Below are 24,691 nucleotides of genomic sequence, written 5' to 3' on the forward strand. Positions count from 1 at the left end.
ATATGCCCCACTGTGAATACTGTTGGAGTTTGAGGGAAATAGACCTTGACATTTGGGAGTTGCAGTTGCTGGGATTTATAGTTCACCTGCAATCAAAGCACATTCTGAACTCCACCAATGATGGAATTGGACCAAACTTGGCACACAGAGCCCCCACGACCAACAGAAAATACTAGAAGGGTTTGGTGGGCATTGACCTTGAGTTTTGGAGTTGTAGTTCACCTGCATCCAGAGAGCATTGCAGATTCAAACAATGATGTATCTGGACCAAACTTGGCACGGATACTCAATATGCCCAAATGTGAACACTGCTGGAGTTTGGGGAAAATAGATCTTGACATTTGGGAGTTGTCGCTGCTGGGATTTATAGTTCACTTACAATCAAAGAGCACTGTGGACTCAAACAATGATGGAACTGGAACAAACTTGGAATGAATACTCAATATGCCCAAACGTGAACACTGGTGGAATTTGGGGAAAATAGAATCTTGACATTTGGGAGTTGTAGTTGCTGGGATTTATAGTTCACCTACAATCAAAGAGCAGTGTGGACTCAAAGAATGATGGATCTGGACCAAACTCTACACGAATACTCAATATGCTGAAACATGAACACTGGTGGAGTTTGGGGAAAATAGTCTCGACATTTGGGAGTTGCAGTTGCTGAGATTTATAGTTTACTTACGATCAAAGAGCACTGTGGACTCAAACAGTGATGGATCTGGAACAAACTTGGAATGAATACTCAATATGCCCAAATGTGAACACTGGTGGAGTTTGGGGAAAAATAGATCTTGACATTTGGGAGTTGTAGTTGCTGGGATTTATAGTTCACCTACAATGAAAGAGAATTCTGAACCCCACCAACGATAGAAATGGGCCAAACCTCCCACACAGAACCCCCATGTGGGCCATAGCAATACGTGGCAGGGGACGGAAAACAGAAAAGGAAAGGGAAAAAAAGATCTGAAGAAGGAAAGGAGTGGCCACCAAAATTCATCATAAATATGTTTATTATTGTACAGTTTTCGACAAAGAATGGAAGATTTTGTATGTAATAGACATGTTGCCCTATAAGAACAGCTTTCGAAAAGGCAAATTGATGGGTTTTATGGCAAACCTAGCAGCCCAAAGGACTAATGTGGACCGACTGCAGGATCAAGCATTGCAACAGCAAAAGAACATCATCATCAATGGACTGTTATAAGGTTTTTGGGCTGTATGGCCGTGTTCCGGAAGCATTCTCTCCTGACGTTTCGCCTGCATCTGTGGTAAGCATCCTCAGAGGTTGTGAGGTCTGTTAGAAACTAGGAAATTTGGGAACAAAGTCAGAGAGCAGAGTAGAGGTGTATTGTCGAAGGCTTTCATGGCCAGAATCACTGGGTTGTTGTAGGCTTTTTTGGGCTATATGGCCATGTTCTAGAGCAGTGTTTCTCAACCTGGGGGTCGGGACCCATGGGGGGGGGGTCGCGAGGATGTATCAGAGGGGTCGCCGAGGACCATCAGAAAACACAGTATTTTCTATTGGTCATGGGGGTTCTGTGTATGAAGTTTAGCCCAATTCTCTCATTGTTGGAGTTCAGAATGCTCTTTGATTGTAGGTGAACTATAAATCCCAGCAACTATAATTCCCAAATGTCAAGGTCCATTTTCCCCAAACTCCACCAGTGTCCACATTTGGGCATATTGAGTATTCATTTAGAGTTTGGTCCAGATCCATCATTGTTTGAGTCTGCAATGCTCTCTGGATGCAGGTGAACTACAACTCCAAAACTCAAGGTCAATGCTCACCAAAGCCTTCCAGTATTTTTTGTTGGTCATGGGAGTTCTGTGTGCCAAGTTTGGTCCAATTCCATCATTGGTGGAGTTCAGAATGTGCTTTGATTGTACGTGAACTATATATCCCAGGAACTACAACTCCCAAATGTCAAGGTCTATTTCCTCCAAACTCCACCAGTGTTCATGTTTCAGCATATTGAGTATTCTTGCCAAGTTTGGTCCAGATCCATCATTGTGTGAGTCCACGGCGCTCTTTGATTGTAAGTGAACTATAAATCCCAGCAACTACAACTCCCAAATGTCAAGGTCTATTTCCTCCAAACTCCACCAGTGTTCATGTTTCAGCATATTGAGTATTCTTGTAGAGTTTGGTCCAGATCTGTCATTGTTTGAGTCCACAGTGCTCTTTGATTGTAGTGAACTATAAATCCCAGCAATGACAACTCTCAAATGTCAAGGTCTATTTCCTCCAAACTCCACCAGTGTTCATGTTTCAGCATATTGAGTATTCTTGTAGAGTTTGGTCCAGTTCCATCATTGTTTGAGTCCACAGTGCTCTTTGATTGTAAGTGAACTATAAATCCCAGCAATGACAACTCCCAAATGTCAAGGTCTATTATCTCTAACCTCCTCCAGTATTCACATTTGGGCATGTTGAGTATTCATGCCAAGTTTGGTCCAGATCCATCATTGTTTGAGTCCACAGTGCTCTCTGGATAAAGGTGAACTACAACTCCAAAGCTCAAGGTCAGTGCCCACCAAACCCAGTATTTACTGTTGGTCATAGGAGTTCTGTGTGCCAAGACTGGTTCAATTCGGTCAATGGTGGAGTTCAGAATGCTCTTTGATTGTATGTGAACTATGAGTCTCAGCAACTACAACTCCCAAATGACAGTATCAATCTCCCCTTCAACTTCACTAGAATTCAAATTTGGGCGTATCAGGCATTTGTGCCGAATTTGGTCCAGTGAATGAAAATACATCCTGCATATCAGATACTTACGTGACGATTCATAACAGCAGCAAAATGACAGTTGTGAAGTCGCAACAAAAATGTTATGGTTGGGGGTCACCACAACATGAGAACTGTATTAAGGGGTCACGACATTTGGGAGGTCGAGAAACACTGGTCTAGAGGCATTCTCTCCTGACGTTTCACCTGCATCTATGGCAAGCATCCTCAGAGGTAGTGAGGTCTGTTGGAACTAGGAAATATCTGTGGAATGACCAGGGTGGGACAAAGGACTCTTGTCTGCTGGAGCTAGGTGTGAATGTTTCAACTGACCACCTTGATTAGCATGTAATGGCCTGACAGTGCCTGGGGCAAACTTTTGTTGAGAGGTTTACAACGGCACAATAGAGAGGAAACAAACAAGGACATCTAATCAGATGCTACCCTTCAAGTGACTGCCGCGCCCCTCCTCTGTTTCTGCTGACTTTTATACTCAAGTAATAGGTCATGGAAAGTACTCTCTTTCCACCCCCCCTCCCTTGACCTTTTAATGGAAAGTACCTTCTTGTACCTGCAGACTCTGCGCTTAACCACAACCTTTGGCTTAACCACAACACAACTACTTCCTATGTAGGCTTGAACTTTGTATGACCTCTACATGTCACATCTTGTTTCTTAAAAACATTTTCTTCTGTGTTGCTCCTTTTCTACAGAGAAAGGGTATATTTCTCTTTTGCTGTTAATTTCATTCAAAGCTTAACCACAACCTTTGGCTTAACCACAACACAACTACTTCCCATGTAGGTTTGAAGTTTGTATGACCTCTACATGTCACATCTTGTTTCTTAAAAACATTTTCTTCCGTGTTGCTCTTTATATACCCTTTCTCTGTAGAAAAGGAGCAACAAGTTGCTGGGATTTATAATTCACCTAAAATCAAAGAGCTTTCTGAACTCCACCAACGATGGATTGGAACAAACCTTGGCACACAGAACTCCCATGACTAACTCCGCGGCCCAGCCGAGGGAGCCTTCTCGCGAGGAGGGCCCTCGGCTGGATTGCGGCCTTGCCGGGAGGCGGGACCACAACTCAACCGAGGGAGACTTCGCACGAGGAGAGCCCTCGGCTGGGCGTGGCATTGGGGGTGGGGCCTAAGGAGGCGGCCTCGCGACCCCTTCGAAATGGCCAAACGACCCCCCTGGGGTCGCGACCCCCAGGTTGAGAACCACTGTTTTAGAAGCATTTCCTTTATATCCTGTTTGCTTCTCTTGACTTTTCTTTTGTCTTCAAGGAAAGGATGGTCTCTTCCAATGCTCCAGCAGGAGTCTGACAGCATTGACGGAGTCCATTGGCCTTGATCTCTTTTTTCCATAGGGCTTTATTGACACACGTGCGAGGAGGCAGAACTACAGTCAAAAGAACAATGGAAAACGACGTTTAACGAGACTGTCTCAGTCTTCAACTGACTGACCCTCACCGTTCAAAAGTCTGGCCTTATATACGGCTTTCTGGCTTTTGCACACGGCACTAATACTGCGTCATCTAGAGTATTCTAGAATCTTCCATAGTGTAAGTCGCAACATGCATTTTTTCAACCATACGTGATCACGTGATTGCTTATATCATAAAAACGAGAGCCAATATACATTTTTAAATGTCATTTTCGTTTTCAGCACCCCCAAAATCATAAAAGAACAACTATTTTCAGTCCCGAAACTTTTTCTCCGTTGAACAGTGTTATTAGTCCTAATGTTGAAGGTAACGACTCCTCGATCTAATGCGTGCAGTTCCTTCTTAATATTTAAAGCAATGTCCCTCATATGCATGCAATTTCTTGCCACTCCTCATCGGGAAAGGGAACCTCTTTGTACAGTAGATAGTAGGCTTGGTTGATCCAGCTCGTCAATTTCTGATATCATTATGAAATCGTAAATAAAATACCTTTAGAAGCGATATCGATGCGTTTTGGCACCCCGGAAGTGTTTTTGCCCTATCGAAGCCGCGTCCGCCATCTTCGTTACGACTTCCGCCAGTGAATCGTCAATGCTGGGGGCGTCGCCTTCAGGAACAGCTGTTCTTAGCCACGCCCACCTCCTTCCTCTTTGCATCGGTGGTTTTGCGAGGTGGGATATGTGAGGTGGGCGTGGCTACCTCCGTGGCGACAAGCGGCGATGCGGAAGAGCTGGGCGTAGCCCCGCCCACCTCGCAAAGCCCACCACGCAAAGCCGCCGATGCAAAGAGGAAGGAGGTGGGCTGTTCCTGAAGGCCACGCCCCCAGCTACCTCCAAGGAGAGCTGTGCTTGGCCACGCCCACCTCTCCCTTCTGCATGACGGACAGCTTGCCGGGAAGGGAAGGAAAAGTGAGAGAAGCTCGCCGCAAGGGAAGGAAGGGAAACTGCGAGATTTTAATGGTTCTGGAGGGAGGGTGGGAGGAGCACCTTCCATTAACGAAACAAAGGAAGCGATTCGTATTTCCTGGTATTTTCGATCTTTTCTTAAAGAAAATTTCGGAAATAATTGCAAATTCGAGCCACCAGCGCCCCCTATATACGAAACGAGTTTAGAACCATCTTTTTTCTTGATCAACCAAGCCTAGTAGATAGGCATGAAAAGCATCCTCCGGACCCGAATCTCAAGGATTTTTCTGGCAAACCTTAAGAGCAGATCCTGAATCTCACTGTCAACCAAACTCAATGCAACCTGAGATCCTCCCCAGGGCATTTTGGGACATTTTTGGATATGCAACCAAACTGTCCTTCCAGATCCTATTGTACAAAAGGTTGTCGCTGGGTTAGGGTTGGACTTGGTTTAAATGGATGCAGAAAAGTGATAAATATCCTGAACACTGAGCAAAACCAAGGTATGTTTGCCATTGGGTTCCTAGGACAAATCCTAGGCCTTGGAGGCGTCTTCTTCCTCTTTGCTGACCGCTGGCTTGTAGGCGACCCCTTGGCCCTCCCTTGTTTGTTTGCTGTGGAAAGAGAAAAAGGAGGGTCAAACTGCATTCATTCAACAATATAGGATCCTGTCGGTGACCTAAAGTGACCGCAAACTGCATTAAGTGTGGAATCCTGTGCGTGTCCATAAGTGACCTCAAACTGCCTTCATTCAACAATACAGGATCCTGTTGGTGACTTAAAATAACCTCAAACTGCATTAAGTGTACAATTCTGTGCGTGTCTATAAGTGACCTCAAACTGCCTTCATTCAACAATATAGGATCCTGTTGGTGACCTAAAGTGACCGCAAACTGCATTAAACTGTGTAAAATCCTGTTGGTGACCTAAAGTGACCTCAAACTGCATTGTGTAGAATCCTGTGCGTGTCCATAAGTGACCTCAAACTGCCTTCATTCAACAATATAGGCTCCTGTTGGTGACCTAAAGTGACCACAAACTGCATTAAACTGTGTAGAATCCTGTTGGTGACCTAAAGTGACCTCAAACTGCATTAAGTGTACAATTCTGTGCGTGTCTATAAGTGACCTCAAACTGCCTTCATTCAACAATATAGGATCCTGTTGGTGACCTAAAGTGACCACAAACTGCATTAAACTGTGTAGAATCCTGTTGGTGACCTAAAGCGATCTCAAACTGCATTAAGTGTAGAATCCTGTGCGTGTCCATAAGTGACCTCAAACTGCCTTGATTCAACAATATAGGATCCTGTTGGTGACCTAAAATGACCTCAAACTGCATTAAGTGTAGGATCCTGTTGGTGACCTAAAGTGATCTCAAACTGCATTAAGTGTAGAATCCTGTGCGTGTCCATAAGTGACCTCAAACTGCCTTGATTCAACAATATAGGATCCTGTTGGTGACCTAAAATGACCTCAAACTGCATTAAGTGTAGGACCCTGTTGGTGACCTAAAGCGATCTCAAACTGCATTAAGTGTAGAATCCTGTGCGTGTCCATAAGTGACCTCAAACTGCCTTGATTCAACAATATAGGATCCTGTTGGTGACCTAAAATGACCTCAAACTGCATTAAGTGTAGGATCCTGTTGGTGACCTAAAGCGATCTCAAACTGCATTAAGTGTAGAATCCTGTGCGTGTCCATAAGTGACCTCAAACTGCCTTGATTCAACAATATAGGATCCTGTTGTCCTCAAACTGCATTAAACTGTAGAATCCTGTTGATGACATAAAGTGACCGCAAACTGCATTAAGTGTAGAATCCTGTGCGTGTCCATAAGTGACCTCAAACTGCCTTCATTCAGCAATATAGGATCCTGTTGGTGACTTAAAATGACCACAAACTGCATTAAGTGTAGAATCCTGTGCGTGTCCATAAGTGCCCTCAAACTGCCTTCATTCAGCAATATAGGATCTTGTTGGTGTCCTAAAGTGACCACAAACTGCATTAAGTGTAGAATCCTGTGCGCGTCCATAAGTGACCTGAAACTGCCTTCATTCAACAATATAGGATCTTGTTGGTGACCTAAAGTGTCCTCAAACAGCATGAAACTGTGTAGAATCCTGTTGGTGACCCAAAGTGACCTCAAATTACATTCCTTCGACAATATAAGATCCTGTTAGTGACCTAAAGTGAAATCAAACTGCATTGAAGTGACCTCAAACATCATTACGTGTAGAATCCTGTTGGTGACCTCAAACTCCAGTGATTCCACAATATTGATGAGCAGAAGTGACCTCAAACTTCATTCATTCATTCATTCATTCATTCAACAATATAGGATCCTGTTGGGGACCTAAAGTGACCTCAAAGTGCATTAAAGTGACCTCAAACACCATTAATTGTAGAATCCTGTTGGTGACTCAAAGTGACCTCAAACTGCATCCATTCCACGATATTGATGAGCTGAAGTGACCTCAAACTACATTTATTCATTCATTCAACAAGATAGGATCCTGTTGGTGACCTAAAGTGACCTCAACTTACATTCCTTCAACAATATAGGATCCTGTTGGTGATCTAAAGTGAAGTCAAACTGCATTAAATTGACCTCAAACACTATTAAGTGTAGAATTCTGTTGGTGACTCAAAGTGACTTCAAACTGCATTCATTCCACAATATTGATGAGATGAAGTGACCTCAAACTACATTTATTCACTCATTCAACAATATAGAATTTTGTTGGGGACCTAAAGTGACATCAAACTGCAATAAACAGTGTAGAATCCTGTTGGTGACCCAAAGTGACCTCAAACTACATTCATTCAACAATATAGGATCCTGTTGGTGATCTAAAGTGAAATCAAACTGCATTGAAGTGACCTCAAACACCATTAAGTGTAGAATCCTGTTGGTGACTCAAAGGGACTTCAAACTGCATTCATTCCACGATACTGATGGGCTGAAGTGACCTCAAACTACATTCATTCATTCATTCAACAATATAGGATCCTGTTGGGGACCTACAGTGACCTCAAACTGCATTAAAGTGACCTCAAACATCATTATGTTTAGAATCCTGCTGGTGACCCAAAGTGACCTCAAATTACATTCGTTCAACAATATAGGATCCTGTTGCTGATCTAAAGTGACCTCAAACTGCATTAAACAGTGTAGAATCCCGTTGGTGACCCAAAGTGACCTCAAATTACATTCCTTCAATATAGGATCCTGTTGGTGATCTAAAGTGACCTCAAACTGCATTAAACAGTTTAGAATCCCGTTGGTGACCCAAAGTGACCTCAAATTACATTCCTTCAATATAGGATCCTGTTGGTGATCTAAAGTGACCTCAAACTGCATTAAACAGTGTAGAATCCCGTTGGTGACCCAAAGTGACATCAAATTACATTCCTTCAACAATATAGGATCCTATTGGTGATCTATAGTGAAATCAAACTGCATTGAAGTGGTCTCCAACACTATGAAGTGTAGAATCCTGTTGGTGACTCAAAGTGACCTCAAACTACATTCATTCATCCATTCATTCAACAATATAGGATCCTTTTGGGGACCTAAAGTGGCCTCAAACTGCGTTAAGTCTAGAATCCTGTTGGTGACCTATAGTGGGGTCAAACTGCATTCATTCAACAGCATAAAATCCTGTTGGTGACCCAAAGTGACCTCAAATTACATTCGTTCAACAATATAGGATCCTGTTGCTGATCTAAAGTGACCTCAAACTGCATTAAACAGTGTAGAATCCCGTTGGTGACCCAAAGTGACCTCAAATTACATTCCTTCAATATAGGATCCTGTTGGTGATCTAAAGTGACCTCAAACTGCATTAAACACTGTAGAATCCCGTTGGTGACCCAAAGTGACCTCAAATTACATTCCTTCAACAATATAGGATCCTGTTGGCGATCTAAAGTGAAATCAAACTGCATTGAAGTGACCTCCAACACTATTAAGTGTAGAATCCTGTTGGTGACTCAAAGTGACCTCAAACTACATTCATTCATCCATTCATTCAACAATATAGGATCCTGTTGAGGACCTAAAGTGACCTCAAACTGCGTTAAGTCTAGAATCCTGTTGGTGACCTATAGAGGGGTCGAACAGCATTCATTGAACAGCATAGAATCCTGTTGGTGACCCAAAGTGACCTCAAATTACATTCCTTCAACAATATAGGATCCTATTGGTGATCTAAAGTGAAATCAAACTGCATTCAAGTGGCCTCCAACACTGTGAAGTGTAGAATCCTGTTGGTGACTCAAAGTGACCTCAAACTACATTCATTCATCCATTCATTCAACAATATAGGATCCTTTTGGGGACCTAAAGTGACCTCAAACTGCGTTAAGTCTAGAATCCTGTTGGTGACCTATAGTGGGGTCGAACAGCTTTCATTGAACAGCATAGAATCCTGTTGGTGACCCAAAGTGACCTCAAATTACATTCCTTCAATATAGGATCCTGTTGCTGATCTAAAGTGACCTCAAACTGCATTAAACAGTGTAGAATCCCGTTGGTGACCCAAAGTGACCTCAAATTACATTCCTTCTACAATATAGGATCCTGTTGGCGATCTAAAGTGAAATCAAACTGCATTGAAGTGGCCTCCAACACTATGAAGTGTAGAATCCTGTTGGTGACTCAAAGTGACCTCAAACTACATTCATTCATCCATTCATTAAACAATATAGGATCCTTTTGGGGACCTAAAGTGACTTCAAACTGTGTTAAGTCTAGAATCCTGTTGTTGACCTATAGTGGGGTCGAACTGTTTTCATTCAACAGCATAGAATCCTGTTGGTGACCCAAAGGGATCTCAAATTATATTCCTTCAACAATATAGGATCCTGTTGGTGATCTAAAGTGAAATCAAACTGCATTGAAGTGGCCTCCAACACTATTAAGTGTAGAATCCTGTTGATGACTCAAAGTGACCTCAAACTACATTCATTCATCCATTCATTCAACAATATAGGATCCTTTTGGGGACCTAAAGTGACCTCAAACTGTGTTAAGTCTAGAATCCTGTTGTTGACCTATAGTGGGGTCGAACTGTATTCATTCAACAGCATAGAATCCTGTTGGTGACCCAAAGTGACATCAAATTACATTCCTTCAACAATATAGGATCCTGTTGGCGATCTAAAGTGAAATCAAACTGCATTGAAGTGACCTCCAACACTATTAAGTGTAGAATCCTGTTGGTGACTCAAAGTGACCTCAAACTACATTCATTCATCCATTCATTCAACAATATAGGATCCTGTTGGGGACCTAAAGTGACCTCAAACTGCGTTAAGTCTAGAATCCTGTTGGTGACCTATAGTGGGGTCGAACCGCATTCATTGAACAACATAGAATCCTGTTGGTGACCCAAAGTGACCTCAAATTACATTCCTTCAACAATATAGGATCCTGTTGGCGATCTAAAGTGAAATCAAACTGCATTGAAGTGACCTCCAACACTATTAAGTGTAGAATCCTGTTGGTGACTCAAAGTGACCTCAAACTACATTCATTCATCCATTCATTCAACAATATAGGATCCTGTTGGGGACCTAAAGTGACCTCAAACTGCGTTAAGTCTAGAATCCTGTTGGTGACCTATAGTGGGGTCGAACCGCATTCATTGAACAACATAGAATCCTGTTGGTGACCCAAAGTGACCTCAAATTACATTCCTTCAACAATATAGGATCCTGTTGGCGATCTAAAGTGAAATCAAACTGCATTGAAGTGACCTCCAACACTATTAAGTGTAGAATCCTGTTGGTGACTCAAAGTGACCTCAAACTACATTCATTCATCCATTCATTCAACAATATAGGATCCTGTTGGGGACCTAAAGTGACCTCAAACTGCGTTAAGTCTAGAATCCTGTTGGTGACCTATAGTGGGGTCGAACTGTATTCATTGAACAGCATAGAATCCTGTTGGTGACTCAAAGTGACCTCAAATTACATTCCTTCAACAATATAGGATCCTATTGGTGATCTAAAGTGAAATCAAACTGCATTGAAGTGGCCTCCAACACTGTGAAGTGTAGAATCCTGTTGGTGACTCAAAGTGACCTCAAACTACACTCATTCATCCATTCATTCAACAATATAGGATCCTTTTGGGGACCTAAAGTGGCCTCAAACTGCGTTAAGTCTAGAATCCTGTTGGTGACCTATAGTGGGGTCGAACAGCTTTCATTGAACAGCATAGAATCCTGTTGGTGACCCAAAGTGACCTCAAATTACATTCGTTCAACAATATAGGATCCTGTTGCTGATCTAAAGTGACCTCAAACTGCATTAAACAGTGTAGAATCCCGTTGGTGACCCAAAGTGACCTCAAATTACATTCCTTCAATATAGGATCCTGTTGGTGGTCTAAAGTGACCTCAAACTGCATTAAACAGTGTAGAATCCTGTTGGTGACCCAAAGTGACCTCAAATTACATTCCTTCAACAATATAGGATCCTGTTGGTGATCTAAAGTGAAATCAAACTGCATTGAAGTGACCTCCAACACTATTAAGTTTAGAATCCTGTTGGTGACTCGAAGTGACCTCAAACTACATTCATTCATCCATTCATTCAACAATATAGGATCCTGTTGGGTACCTAAAGTGACCTCAAACTGCGTTAAGTCTAGAATCCTGTTGTTGACCTATAGTGGGGTCAAACCGTATTCATTTAACAGCATAGAATCCTGTTGGTGACCCAAAGTGACCTCAGCCTGCCTTATGTCAACAACAGAATGCCCGCTTTTGTTTTCGATCTCCTTGCATTCCCAATGGACATTCCTTTGTACCCAACCCAGGAAAGGAAAGTGGAGGATATACCTCATACCCAAACAGGACCCCAATCTTTTATTTGTTTGCCAACGCACCTCCTTTTCCTCCGGATGAGCCAAACGGCGGTGGCGGTGAAGGCGATGGTGCCGAGGAGGCTTCCCGTGGCCACCGACGTGACGAACCCTGCAGGAAAACAAGACCATTTAAAGTCCCATAATTGCTCTTAATGCTCTAATTGCAGAGGCGAGGGAGCCCATAATCCCCAGACGAGAGGGATTAGCATTAATTGGGCTGCGTTGGGAGCAGAAAACAAGGCACTCCGATGGCGTTGTGTGGTTTGCTTTCTGTTATGTGCAGAAATGTTCTGTGTTTCAATGTGGTGTTTTGTCTGCAAAAAGCAGGCTGGATAAGAGGTGAAACCCAACCTTTCCACCAAAATAGGAAAGAAACCAATAGCCAGACAACCAGAGATTGAGAACAACAACCTTCATGAACCCTTTACATCTACTGAATTGGACATGGCTCTCAATACATGTAAGAATGGCAAAGAATGGATGATCTACGGATGGAAAACTTTGGCCCAAAAGCAAGGCGCTGGCTGCTGGAGCTCATGAACAACTGCACTGCATCCTGTCAGATCCCCAAAATCTGGAGGAAAGCAAGAGTCATCGCCATCTTGAAGCCAGGCAAAGACCGCAATGACCCCAAAAACTACAGACTAATCTCCCTGTTGTGCCACCTCTACAAAGTTCTGGAGAGACTTATTTTGCATAGAATTACGGAAAAAATAGACCCATGTCTGATTCCTTCAGGAAAGGCAGAAGCTGCACATCGCAAGTGCTGAACCTGACTCAGCACATAGAAGATGGCTTTGAAAGGCAGCAGATCACAGGAGCTGTCTTCATAGACCTGTCAGCAGCCTATGAGACTGTGAACCACCACCGTCTTCTCCTGAGAAAAATGTATAATCTCACAAAGGACGACCACCTCACCCGCCTCATAGGAAACCTGCTACAAAACAGGAGCTTTTTTGTTGAGTTCCAGGGCCAGAGAAGCAGATGGCGGAAACAGAAGAACGGCCTGCCTCAGGGGAGCGTGCTTGCTCCATCCATGTTCAACATCTACACAATTGACCAGCCACTGCCAGAAGGGACAGAGAGCTTCATCTATGCTGATGATCGTGCCATCACCACTCAAGCAGGGAGCTTTGAGATGGTTGAACAGAAGCTCTCCGAAGCTCTAGGTGCTCTTACTGCCTATTACAGGGGAAACCAGCTGATCCCTAATCCATCTAAAACACAGACATGTCCCTTTCACCTTAAGAACAGACAAGCATCCCGAGCTCTGAGGATTATGACCTGGGAAGGAATCCCACTGGAGCATTGCAGCACACCCAAATACCTGGGGGTCACTCTGGACCGTGCTCTGACCTACAAGAAGCACTGCCTGAATATCAAGAAAAAGATGGGTGCTAGAAACAATATGATATGAAAGCTGACTGGCACAACATGGGAATCACAATCAGACACAGTGAAGACATCTGCCCTTGCGCTATGCTACTCTGCTGCTGAGTACGCATGCCCAGTGTGGAACACATCTCACCACGCTAAAACAGTGGATGTGGCTCTTAATGAGACATGCTGCATTATCACGGGATGCCTGCGCCCTACACCACTGGAGAAATTACACTGTCTACATTGCACCACCTGACATCCGCCGGGAAGTAGCAGCCAATAGTGAAAGGACCAAGGCAGAGACATCTCCAGCTCATCCCCTGTTTGGGTATCAGCCAGCACGTCAACGACTTAAATCTAGAAATAGTTTTCTAAGATCTACGGAGACACTCGCTGGAACATCTCAGCAAGCAAGAGTCCAAAAGTGGCAGGCTCAAACCCAGAACCTCAACCAATGGCTGATACCAAATGAGAGACTCCCTCCTGGGCACACAGACTTGGAAGGCGCTGAACAGACACCACGAGATGCAGTGCCAACCTCGAGAAATGGGGCCACCAAGTTGAGTCCACGACATGTGAGTGTGGAGAAGAGCAAACCACTGACCACCTGCTGCAATGCAACCTGAGCTCTGCCACATGCACAAGGGAGGACCTACTTGCAGCAACACCAGAGGCACTCCAAGGGGCCAGATACTGGTCAAAGGACATTTAATCAACTACCAAACTCACAAATTTTGTATTTTGTCTGTTTGTTTGCTTTGTTCTGTTAGAAATGTAATATAATCGACTGGTTGCCCTGACACGACAAATAAATAAAATAAAGTCCATTAAATGCAGGGAAAGAGCGCATTAAACCAAACTGGGACAACTGGAAAGCATGCAATGCTCATGCAATATAGAGAAATGGAAGCCTGCAGAATGCTATCCGTAAGAAACGCACTGCAAGCATCGATGGGAATCTTGCACCCGGTTGTCGTTTCTGGGCATTTGCACGGCTTCCATTTCTACCTGACTTGGGTCTCGCTTTGGGTGTCTTCGGTGGAAATTGCAGCAAAAGGAAGGGAACGTGAGTAGTTTTGCAATTTCCAAAGGTCTGGACAATGTCTGGAAACAAACACAGTTATCTGGAGAGAAACCCCAAGCCCTGATAAAGCCGGACACCTGCAAGACGGCATTCCTTGCAAAAAATGGCATTCCTTGCAAAAAATGGCATTCATTCCTTGCAAAAAGTCATTCTTTGCAGAAAGGCGTTCTTTGCACACAAAACAAGTCATTCCTTTCATTCCAAAAGGAAACGACTCCCAATCCATTGCAAAGAAAAGGCAAAATGTAGTTGCCCAATGGATCCAATTGCTCAGGTTCCTTCAAATTTGTTGTTGTATTTATTTCAATAATTGACTGATACACAAGAGGGATTAATTGGGATTTTGGCTGCCAAATTGGGATGACGACAAACAGAGGCGGCCCTAGGTAATTTTCAACGGTAAGCAAACAGTATTATGCCGCCCCCCCCCCCCCCCCCAACCAATCATTGATATATATTTTCTGTTCGTCGTGGGAGTTCTGTGTGCCATATTTGGTTCAGTTCCATCATTGGTGGAGTTCAGAATGCTCTTTGCTTGTAGGTGAACTATACATCCCAGTAACTACACTTGCCATACTTGCTTCCTTGCCTGGCCCGCTTTGGGTACGGAGGCGTGCCTGAAGACTCCGGCATGTGCACCAAAAGTCACCTCTTCTCCTGACTTTCTCCTCAGCCATTGGGACCAAGCGAGAAAGAGAGAGAGAGAGAGAGAGAGAGAGGTGGAGATGCCCACCTTTCCTGAAGGTAGGCGGAAAAACAAAGGAGGGAGCGGAGGTGGGAGATACCTCCAGCCGGAGGGGCTCTCTCTCTCTCTCTCTCTCTCTTGGTCCCAATGGCTGAAGAGAAAGTCAGGAGAAGAGGCAACTTTTGGTGTGCACACTGGGGTCTTCAGACACGCCTCTGGACACGAAGCGGGCCAGGCATGGTGGCTCCACCCCTTGGCCCACCTGCGGATTGGGGAGAGGAGAGGAGGTGGGTGGAGCCGGTCATGGGGAAGGGATTGAACATGGAGAACGATTGAGTGCTGGCTCTGCTCGCGCACCCGGTGGCCAGGTGGAGCAGGAACGAGAGGGGCTAGGCGAGGCTCAAGGGCCTGGTCCCTTTGGGAAGAGGATCGCCCGGCAGCGAGGCAAGAAAGCCGAGGCTCCCCCCGGAGTGACTGCTAGGGCTGTTGTGAGCGGAGGGGGGGGGCGCTCCTCAAGGGGCGGTCGAGGGGCATTCACAGAGGCGCCTCTGCACCCCTGGCAAAAAAAAGTGTTCTGCGACCGCTTACTTCGCGTAATGGACGAGCCACCCCTGACCATGCGGGATTGCTCGGCCCTTACTTCAGCCTTTTGGCCTCCTGGGGAAGCAGCCTCGCCTACGATCCCCTCCACGGATCCCCTCAGCAGCAGAGGAGGCGGCCCAGAAATCATGTGGGGTGAATTAAGGGAGTGTATCCGCCTCCTCTCCTGGGAATATGAGCCTCTCACCATTGCTGTTTGGGACCATTGCTGCCCGCGCACCCCTGAGACCCTGCGCTCTACGCATTTGCATAATCCGCTTACCGTCTTGAGCCGCCCCTGGCTGTACCAGCACATATATAGACAGACACAGAGCAATTCAACATTACAGCTTTTCTTGAGGGTATTCTGGCTACAAGGGGGAGCTGTCCCTTCACCGACCATTTGTGACACTGATGAAGTACTTCCTCATTCTTTGCATGCTTGCTGGAGATTTTTATGGCATCGTAAATTAGTTAAATTCTAGGTGTCTTGTGTCGTGTTGGACAGGAAGAGACTCCCTATTATCTGACATTTTTGTTTATCTGACGTTCTGCCGGCCTGTTTATGTCGGATTAGCGAGACTCTACTGTAGTCAGTTCATCCAGTTGGAGCCCTAAACATAGGAATCATATTACGACTTCTTCTAAATCGTTTTTCCTTGAATAAAATATTCTGCACAAGGGCAATTGCACAGCATACGCTTTATTAGAAATCTGTAAAAAATACAAAACATAATAATAACAATATTTCGGAAGAGCCCCTCCCTGCCCCTTCTCTCATGCATTATTTGCAAAATCGTGGCTCTTATTTAGAGCGAATAATGGAATGAATAGCTTTTCAGAAAAATTAGCCATCTTTGTTGCTTTTTGAAAATAATTCTTGCTTTGTGTTGCTAATAAATAGACCCAAAAAGGGCATTGGAAATTTTTCGTGCGTTGCTTCCAAGTAAACATTGTAAAACAGCACAATTTGGAACAACCGTCCAGTTTTGCACAAAGGAATAAGAAGCAATAATAATAATAATAATAATAATAATAATAATAATAATAAATAACATCAATGAAATAATCAATATTAGTATTACAAAATGATACAAGTATAATAATAATAATAATAATAATTAATAATATCAATAAAATAATCAATATTAGTATTACAAAATGATACAAGTATAATAATAATAATAAATAATATCAATAAAATAATCAATATTAATATTACAAAATGATACAAGTATAATAATAATAATAATAATAAATAATATCAATAAAATAATCAATATTAATATTACAAAATGATACAAGTATAATAATAATAATAATAATAATAATTAATAATATCAATAAAATAATCAATATTAGTATTACAAAATGATACAAGTATAATAATAATAATATCAATAAAATAATCAATATTAATATTACAAAATGATACAAGTATAATAATAATAATAATAATAATTAATAATATCAATAAAATAATCAATATTAATATTACAAAATGATACAAGTATAATAATAATAATAATAATAATAATAATCCTAGTGGTTTTATGCATGTTTCCCCCTTTGTAAGAAATAATAATACAAGTATAATAATAATATTAATCACCATAAAACCAAAAATAATAATAGCTATATTAATGTGCTTAGTGATTTTGTGCATATTTCTTTGCATTATTTGCAATAAATAATCCCATTAATAATAATAATATTCCCATTAATCATAATCAATGGGATTATTAGCAATAATAATAATTAGCAATATTAATGTGCCTAGTGGTTTTGTGCATGTTTTCCTTTGTACTTTTGTAATAAATAATAATACCAATAATAAATAATAAACCTTTCTTTGTATTATTTGCAATAAATAATCCCATTAATAATAATAATAATCCCATTAATCATAATAATCAATGGGATTGTTAGCAATAATAATAATAATTAGCCATATTAATGTGCCTAGTGGTTTTGTGCATGTTTTCCTTTGTACTTTTGTAATAAATAATAATTCCAACAATAAATAATAAACCCTTGTATTATTTGCAATAAATAATCCCATTAATAATAATAATCCAATTAATCAAAATCCATGGGATTATTAGCAATAATAATAATAATAATAAGCAATATTAATGTGCCTCGTGGTTTTGTGCATGTTTTCCTTTGTACTTTTGTAATAAATAATAATTCCAATAATAAATAATAAACCTTTCTTTGTATTATTTGCAATAAATAATCCCATTAATAATAATAATCCCATTAATCATAATCAATGGGATTATAAACAATAATAATAATTAGCAATATTAATGTGCCTAGTGGTTTTGTGCATATTTCTTTGTATTATTTGCAATAAATAATCCCATTAATAATAATAATCCCATTAATCATAATCAATGGTATTATTAGCAATAATAATAATTAGCAATATTAATGTGCCTAGTGGTTTTGTGCATGTTTTCCTTTGTACTTTCATAATAAATAATAATACCAATAATAAATAATAAACCTTTCTTTGTATTATTTGCAATAAATAATCCCATTAATAATAATTATAATCCCATTAATCATAATCAATGGGATTATTAGCAATAATAATAATTAGCAATATTAATGTGCCTAGTGGTTTTGTGCATGTTTTCCTTTGTACTTTCATAATAAATAATAATACCAATAATAAATAATAAACCTTTCTTTGTATTATTTGCAATAAATAATCCCATTAATCATAATAATCCCATTAATCATAATCAATGGGATTATTAGCAATAATAATAATTAGCAATATTAATGTGCCTAGTGGTTTTGTGCATATTTCTTTGTATTATTTGCAATAAATAATCCCATTAATAATAATAATCCCATTAATCATAATCAATGGGATTATTAACAATAATAATAATTAGCAATATTAATGTGCCTAGTGGTTTTGTGCATGTTTTCCTTTGTACTTTTGTAATAAATAATAATACCAATAATAAATAATAAACCTTTCTTTGTATTATTTGCAATAAATAACCCCATTACTATTAATAATCCCATTAATCATAATCCATGGGATTATTAGCAATAATAATAATAATAATAAGTAATATTAATGTGCCTAGTGGTTTTGTGCATGTTTTCCTTTGTACTTTCATAATAAATAATAATACCAATAATAAATAATAAACCTTTCTTTGTATTATTTGCAATAAATAATCCCATTAATCATAATAATCCCATTAATCATAATCAATGGGATTATTAGCAATAATAATAATTAGCAATATTAATGTGCCTAGTGGTTTTGTGCATATTTCTTTGTATTATTTGCAATAAATAATCCCATTAATAATAATAATCCCATTAATCATAATCAATGGGATTATTAACAATAATAATAATTAGCAATATTAATGTGCCTAGTGGTTTTGTGCATGTTTTCCTTTGTACTTTTGTAATAAATAATAATACCAATAATAAATAATAAACCTTTCTTTGTATTATTTGCAATAAATAACCCCATTACTATTAATAATCCCATTAATCATAATCCATGGGATTATTAGCAATAATAATAATAATAATAAGTAATATTAATGTGCCTAGTGGTTTTGTGCATGTTTTCCTTTGTACTTTCGTAATAAATAATAATACCGATAATAAATAATAAACCCTTCTTTGTATTATTTGCAATAAATAATCCCATTAATAATTATAATCCCATTAATCATAATCCATGGGATTATTAGCAATAATAATAATTAGCAATATTAATGTGCCTAGTGGTTTTGTGCATGTTTTCCTTTGTACTTTTGGAATAAATAATAATTCCAATAATAAATAATAAACCTTTCTTTGTATTATTTGCAATAAATAATCCCATTAATAATTATAATCCCATTAATCATAATCCATGGGATTATTAGCAATAATAATAATTAGCAATATTAATGTGCCTAGTGGTTTTGTGCATGTTTTCCTTTGTACTTTGTAATAAATAATAATACCAATAATAAATAATAAACCTTTCTTTGCATTATTTGTAATAAATAATCCCATTAATAATAATAATCCCATTAATCATAATCCACGGGATTATTAGCAATAATAATAATTAGCAATATTAATGTGCCTAGTGGTTTTGTGCATGTTTTCCTTTGTACTTTCGTAATAAATAATAATACCAATAATAAATAATATTTATTTATGTAATAAATAATCCCATTAATAATTATAATCCCATTAATCATAATCAGTGGGATTATTGGCAATAATAATGTGCATGTTTCCCTCTTTTGGTTTATATTATTTGTAATAAATAATAATACAAATATAATAATAATAATAATACCAATAATAATAATAATAATAATAATAATAATAATAATGTGCCTAGTGGTTTTGTGCATGTTTCCCCTTTATTGTATTATATATAATAATAACATTAATAATAATAATGTTGGAGCATGCAACGAATCAGTGTGTGTGTGTGTGAACTGTAAAATAAAATGCATGAAGCTGATTGGCTGGGCTACTCTTGGGGAGATGGCTGAGCCTGAGACTTTTGAACACTGTTACATTTATCAGGCTTGAGCTATGCACATACTCTATGCAGAGTGAAGCAAAGAGAAAAGTACAGAACGAGAAAAACCATTTTAAATTTCTCATAAAAGGACATTATGTGAGTTAATGCAACTGGCCACTTTTGTAAATATGTTGTTCTGAACTACGAAGAGTAAATTACTTGTTCTTTATTGTTCGTCCGTGTGGAATATTTTCTTCTTCTGGCAAGGCATTGTGAACTACACATCATTTTCATTTGGTTACTACTACTACGACTACTATTACTACTACTACTAATAATAATAATAACTGGTTTTGTGCATGTTTCCCCCTTTCTTTGTATTCTATGTAATAATGCCATTAATAATATTAATACTGAAAGGGTCTTTGAGTGAAATTTGCAAATGCTAAGCAAGGGGCTTTGAATGAAATTAATAGCAAAAGAGACCTATTACTCAAGTAATAAGTCATGGAAAGTACTCTCTTTCCAGCCCCCCTCCCTTGACCTTTTAATGGAAAGCACCTTCTTGTACCTGCAGACTCTGCGCTTAACCACAACCTTTGAACTTAACCACAACACAACTACTTCCTATGTAGGCTTGAACTTTGTATGACCTCTACATGTCACATCTTGTTTCTTAAAAACATTTTCTTCCGTGTTGCTCCTTTTCTACAGAGAAATATATTGATTGTTTTAATTGTTATAACTGTTTAACTGCTGTTTTTATACATTTTTTGTATTATTGAGTAGGCATCGAATTGTGCCTTTTTGTAAGTCGCCCTGAGTCCCCCCTCGGGGGTTGAGAAGGGCGGGGTAGAAGTACACGAAATAAATAAATAAATAAATAAAAGGGGATATCAGGAGCAACACAGAAGAAAATGTTTTTAAGAAACAAGATGTGACATGTAGAGGCCATACAAAGTTCAAGCCTACATAGGAAGTAGTTGTGTTGTGGTTAAGCCAAAGGTTGTGGTTAAGCGCAGAGTCTGCAGGTACAAACAGACTCTGTTTGTACCATCAAAAGGTCAATTGGAGAGGGGCTGGAAAGAGAGTACTTTCCATGACCTATTACTTGAGTATAAAAGTCAGCAGAAACAGAAGAGGGGCGCGGCAGTCACTTGAGGGGTAGCATCTGCGTATGCTGCCAGGCTGTCCGTCTTCTTCATGAAGAAACTAAAACAAACTTTGTTTTTTGATCTTTTTTGGGACTGTCTCCTTCCTTACGTGTTCCCGTGATGTGGACCTAAGAAGACCCAATTTAGGGTCTCTAACAATACTACTAATAGTAATGTGCCTAGTGGTTTGTGCATGTATCTCCCTTTCTTTGTATTATTTGTAATAATACCATTAATAATAATACAATAACTACTACTAATAATGAAAGGGTCTTTGAGTGAAATTTGCAAATGCTAAGCAAGGGGCTTTGAATGAAATTAACAGCAAAAGAGAAACATACCCTTTCTCTGTAGAAAAGGAGCAACAGGGAAGAAAATGTTTTTAAGAAACATGTAGAGGTCGGAAGTTGTGTTGTGGTTAAGTTCAAAGGTTGTGGTTAAGTGCAGAGTCTGCAGGTACAAGAAGGTACTTTCCATCAAAAGGTCAAGGGAGAGGGGCTGGAAGGAGAGTACTTTCCATGACCTATTACTTGTGTATAAAAGTCAGCAGAAAAAGAGGAGGGTAGCATCTGCGTATGCTGCCAGGCTGTCCATCTTCTTCATGAAGAAACTAAAATAAACCTTGTTTTTTTAATCTTTTTTGGGACTATCTCCTTCCTTACGTGTTCCCGTGATGTGGACCTAAGAAGACCCAATTTAGGGTCTCAAACAATACTACTAATAGTAATGTGCCTAGTGGTTTGTGCATGTATCTCCCTTTCTTTGTATTATTTGTAATAATACCATTATTAATAATACAATAACTACTACTGTTAGAGACCCTAAATTGGGTCTTTTTAGGTCCATGTTGCGGGAGCACAAAAGGAAGGAGACAGTCCCAAAAAAGATAAAAAAAACAAGGTTTATTTTAGTTTCTTCATGAAGAAGACGGACAGCCGGGTAGCATGCACAGATGCTACCCTTCAAGTGACTGCCGTCCCCCTCGGCTTTTGACCACCAAATATATAACCTCAAGTAAACAAGAACATTTTTTGTCATGGAAAGTACCCTCTTTCCAGCCCCCTCTCTTGACCTTTAGATGGAAAGTACCTTTTTGTACATGCGGCCTCTGCACTTCAAAAAAACAACCTTTGAAGTTAACCACAAGCATCCTGTGTAAGAAAGTACCTTCTTGTACTTAAAAACATTTTCTTCCGTATTGCTCTTTTTAAGTCAGAGAAAGGGTATGTCTCCCTTTTGCTGTTAATTTCAATATAAGCCCCTTACTTTGTTTTACCAAATTTCGCTCAAAGACCCTTTCACTACTAATAATATTTATTATTTGAATGAGACATGGTTCTCCTCCCCAAAAGAGCCCCATAAACCCAATGTGTTTCTATGCATGTCTGCTAACAAGATGGCTAATTTTTGCTCCCATGCATCGCCATGGGCCTTTCCTTCCATTTTACGCGTCAAACTCTATTTCCGGAAGGAGAAGAAGTGCTTCGTCGGATCCTCCAAAATGCCCCAAAAAGGGTCTCCCTGGAAGGCAAAGAGTTATTCTATGGTCAACGTTAGCTGGAGGACCCAGAGATGCCCAGAGAGCTGTTCTTTCAGGTTACAAATGAATTTTTAATATTCATTAGTCGGTTATTAATTAATTCAACTCCACGTAAGAGTTGGGAAGCAGATATACAGATTATTTTCTCTAGGAATGTCCATGTTCTCCAATGTCCGAAGTTTTGTGACATTTCTCTACTATTGCATCCTCTCGTTTTGTGCAAAGTGCCTGCGTATTTGGTTGTTTTTTTTTTTTAGCAAAAGATTGCTATGCATTTATTTATTTATTTGCAGGATGGTAACGTTGTAATGCATTTATTTATTTGCAGGATGGTAACGTTGTAATGCATTTATTTATTTGCAGGATGTTAACGCTGTAATGTATTTATTTGCAGGATGGTAAAAATTGCATTGCATTTTTTTAATTTGCAGGCTGGCAAAGCTGCAGCGCATTTATTTATTTATTTTGCAAGGTGGTAAAGCTGCAGCGCATTTACTTGCAAGATGGCAAAGCTGCAATGCATTTATTTGCAGGATGATAAAGTTGTAATTCATGTATTTATTTCCAAGATGGTAAAGTTGCAATGCAAGTTTTTTTTGCAGGAGAGTAAAACTGCAATGAATTTATTTGTTTGCAGGATGGTAAAGTTGCAATGCATTTATTTGTTTGCAAGATTGTAAAGTTGCAATGCATTTATTTACTTGCAAGATTGTAAAGTTGCAATGCATTTATTTACTTGCAAGATTGTAAAGTTGTAATGCATTTATTTACTTGCAAGATTGTAAAGTTTTTATGCATTTATTTACTTGCAAGATTGTAAAGTTGCAATGCATTTATTTACTTGCAAGATTGTAAAGTTGCAATGCATTTATTTACTTGCAAGATTGTGAAGTTGTAATGCATTTATTTACTTGCAAGATGGTAAAGTTGCAATGCATTTATTTACTTGCAAGATGGTAAAGTTGCAATGCATTATTTACTTGCAAGATTGTAAAGTTGCAATGCATTTATTTACTTGCAAGATTGTGAAGTTGCAATGCATTTATTTACTTGCAAGATTGTGAAGTTGTAATGCATTTATTTACTTGCAAGATTGTAAAGTTGCAATGCATTTATTTACTTGCAAGATGGTAAAGTTGCAATGCATTATTTACTTGCAAGATTGTAAAGTTGCAATGCATTTATTTATTTACTTGCAAGATTGTAATGTTGCAATGCATTTATTTACTTGCAAGATTGTAAAGTTGTAATGCATTTATTTATTTGCATGATGGTAACACTGCAATGCATTTATTTGTTTATTTGCAAGATGGTAAAATTGCAATGCCTTTATTTGTTTGCAAGGTACCAACACTACAATGCATTTATTTATTATTTGCAGGATCGTAAAGTTGCAATGCATTTATTTATTTGCAGGCTGTTAATGGTGTAATGCATTTATTTGTTTGCAAGATGGTAACACTGCAATGCATTTATTTATTTGCAAGATGGTAAAATTGCAATGCATTTATTTACTTGCAAGATTGTAAAGTTGTAATGCATTTATTGATTTGCATGATGGCAACACTGCAATGCATTTATTTATTTGCAAGATGGTAAAGTTGCAATGCATTTATTTATTTGCAGGCTGTTAATGGTGTAATGCATTTATTTGTTTGCAAGATGGTAACACTGCAATGCATTTATTTATTTGCAAGATGGTAAAATTGCAATGCATTTATTTACTTGCAAGATTGCAAAGTTGTAATGCATTTATTTATTTGCATGATGGTAACACTGCAATGCATT

General features: G+C 39.4%; 1 protein-coding gene across 1 annotated transcript in view; it reads right to left on the reverse strand.

The window, feature by feature from the left end:
* Positions 1-5,047: 5,047 nt before the first annotated feature.
* Positions 5,048-24,691, reverse strand: part of CA12 (carbonic anhydrase 12) — a 40,840-nt gene continuing 21,196 nt past the window's right edge. Inside the window, exons 9-10 of the mRNA XM_067471461.1 lie at positions 11,990-12,077; positions 5,048-5,702 (exon numbers count right to left, since the gene is read on the reverse strand). Coding sequence (XP_067327562.1) covers positions 5,624-5,702; positions 11,990-12,077 — 167 coding nt within the window. The 3' untranslated portion in view covers positions 5,048-5,623. The remainder of the gene's footprint in view (positions 5,703-11,989; positions 12,078-24,691) is intronic.

The sequence above is a fragment of the Anolis sagrei genome, chromosome 9 (genome assembly GCF_037176765.1).
Source record: "Anolis sagrei isolate rAnoSag1 chromosome 9, rAnoSag1.mat, whole genome shotgun sequence".
Classification (NCBI taxonomy): Eukaryota; Metazoa; Chordata; class Lepidosauria; order Squamata; family Dactyloidae; genus Anolis; species Anolis sagrei.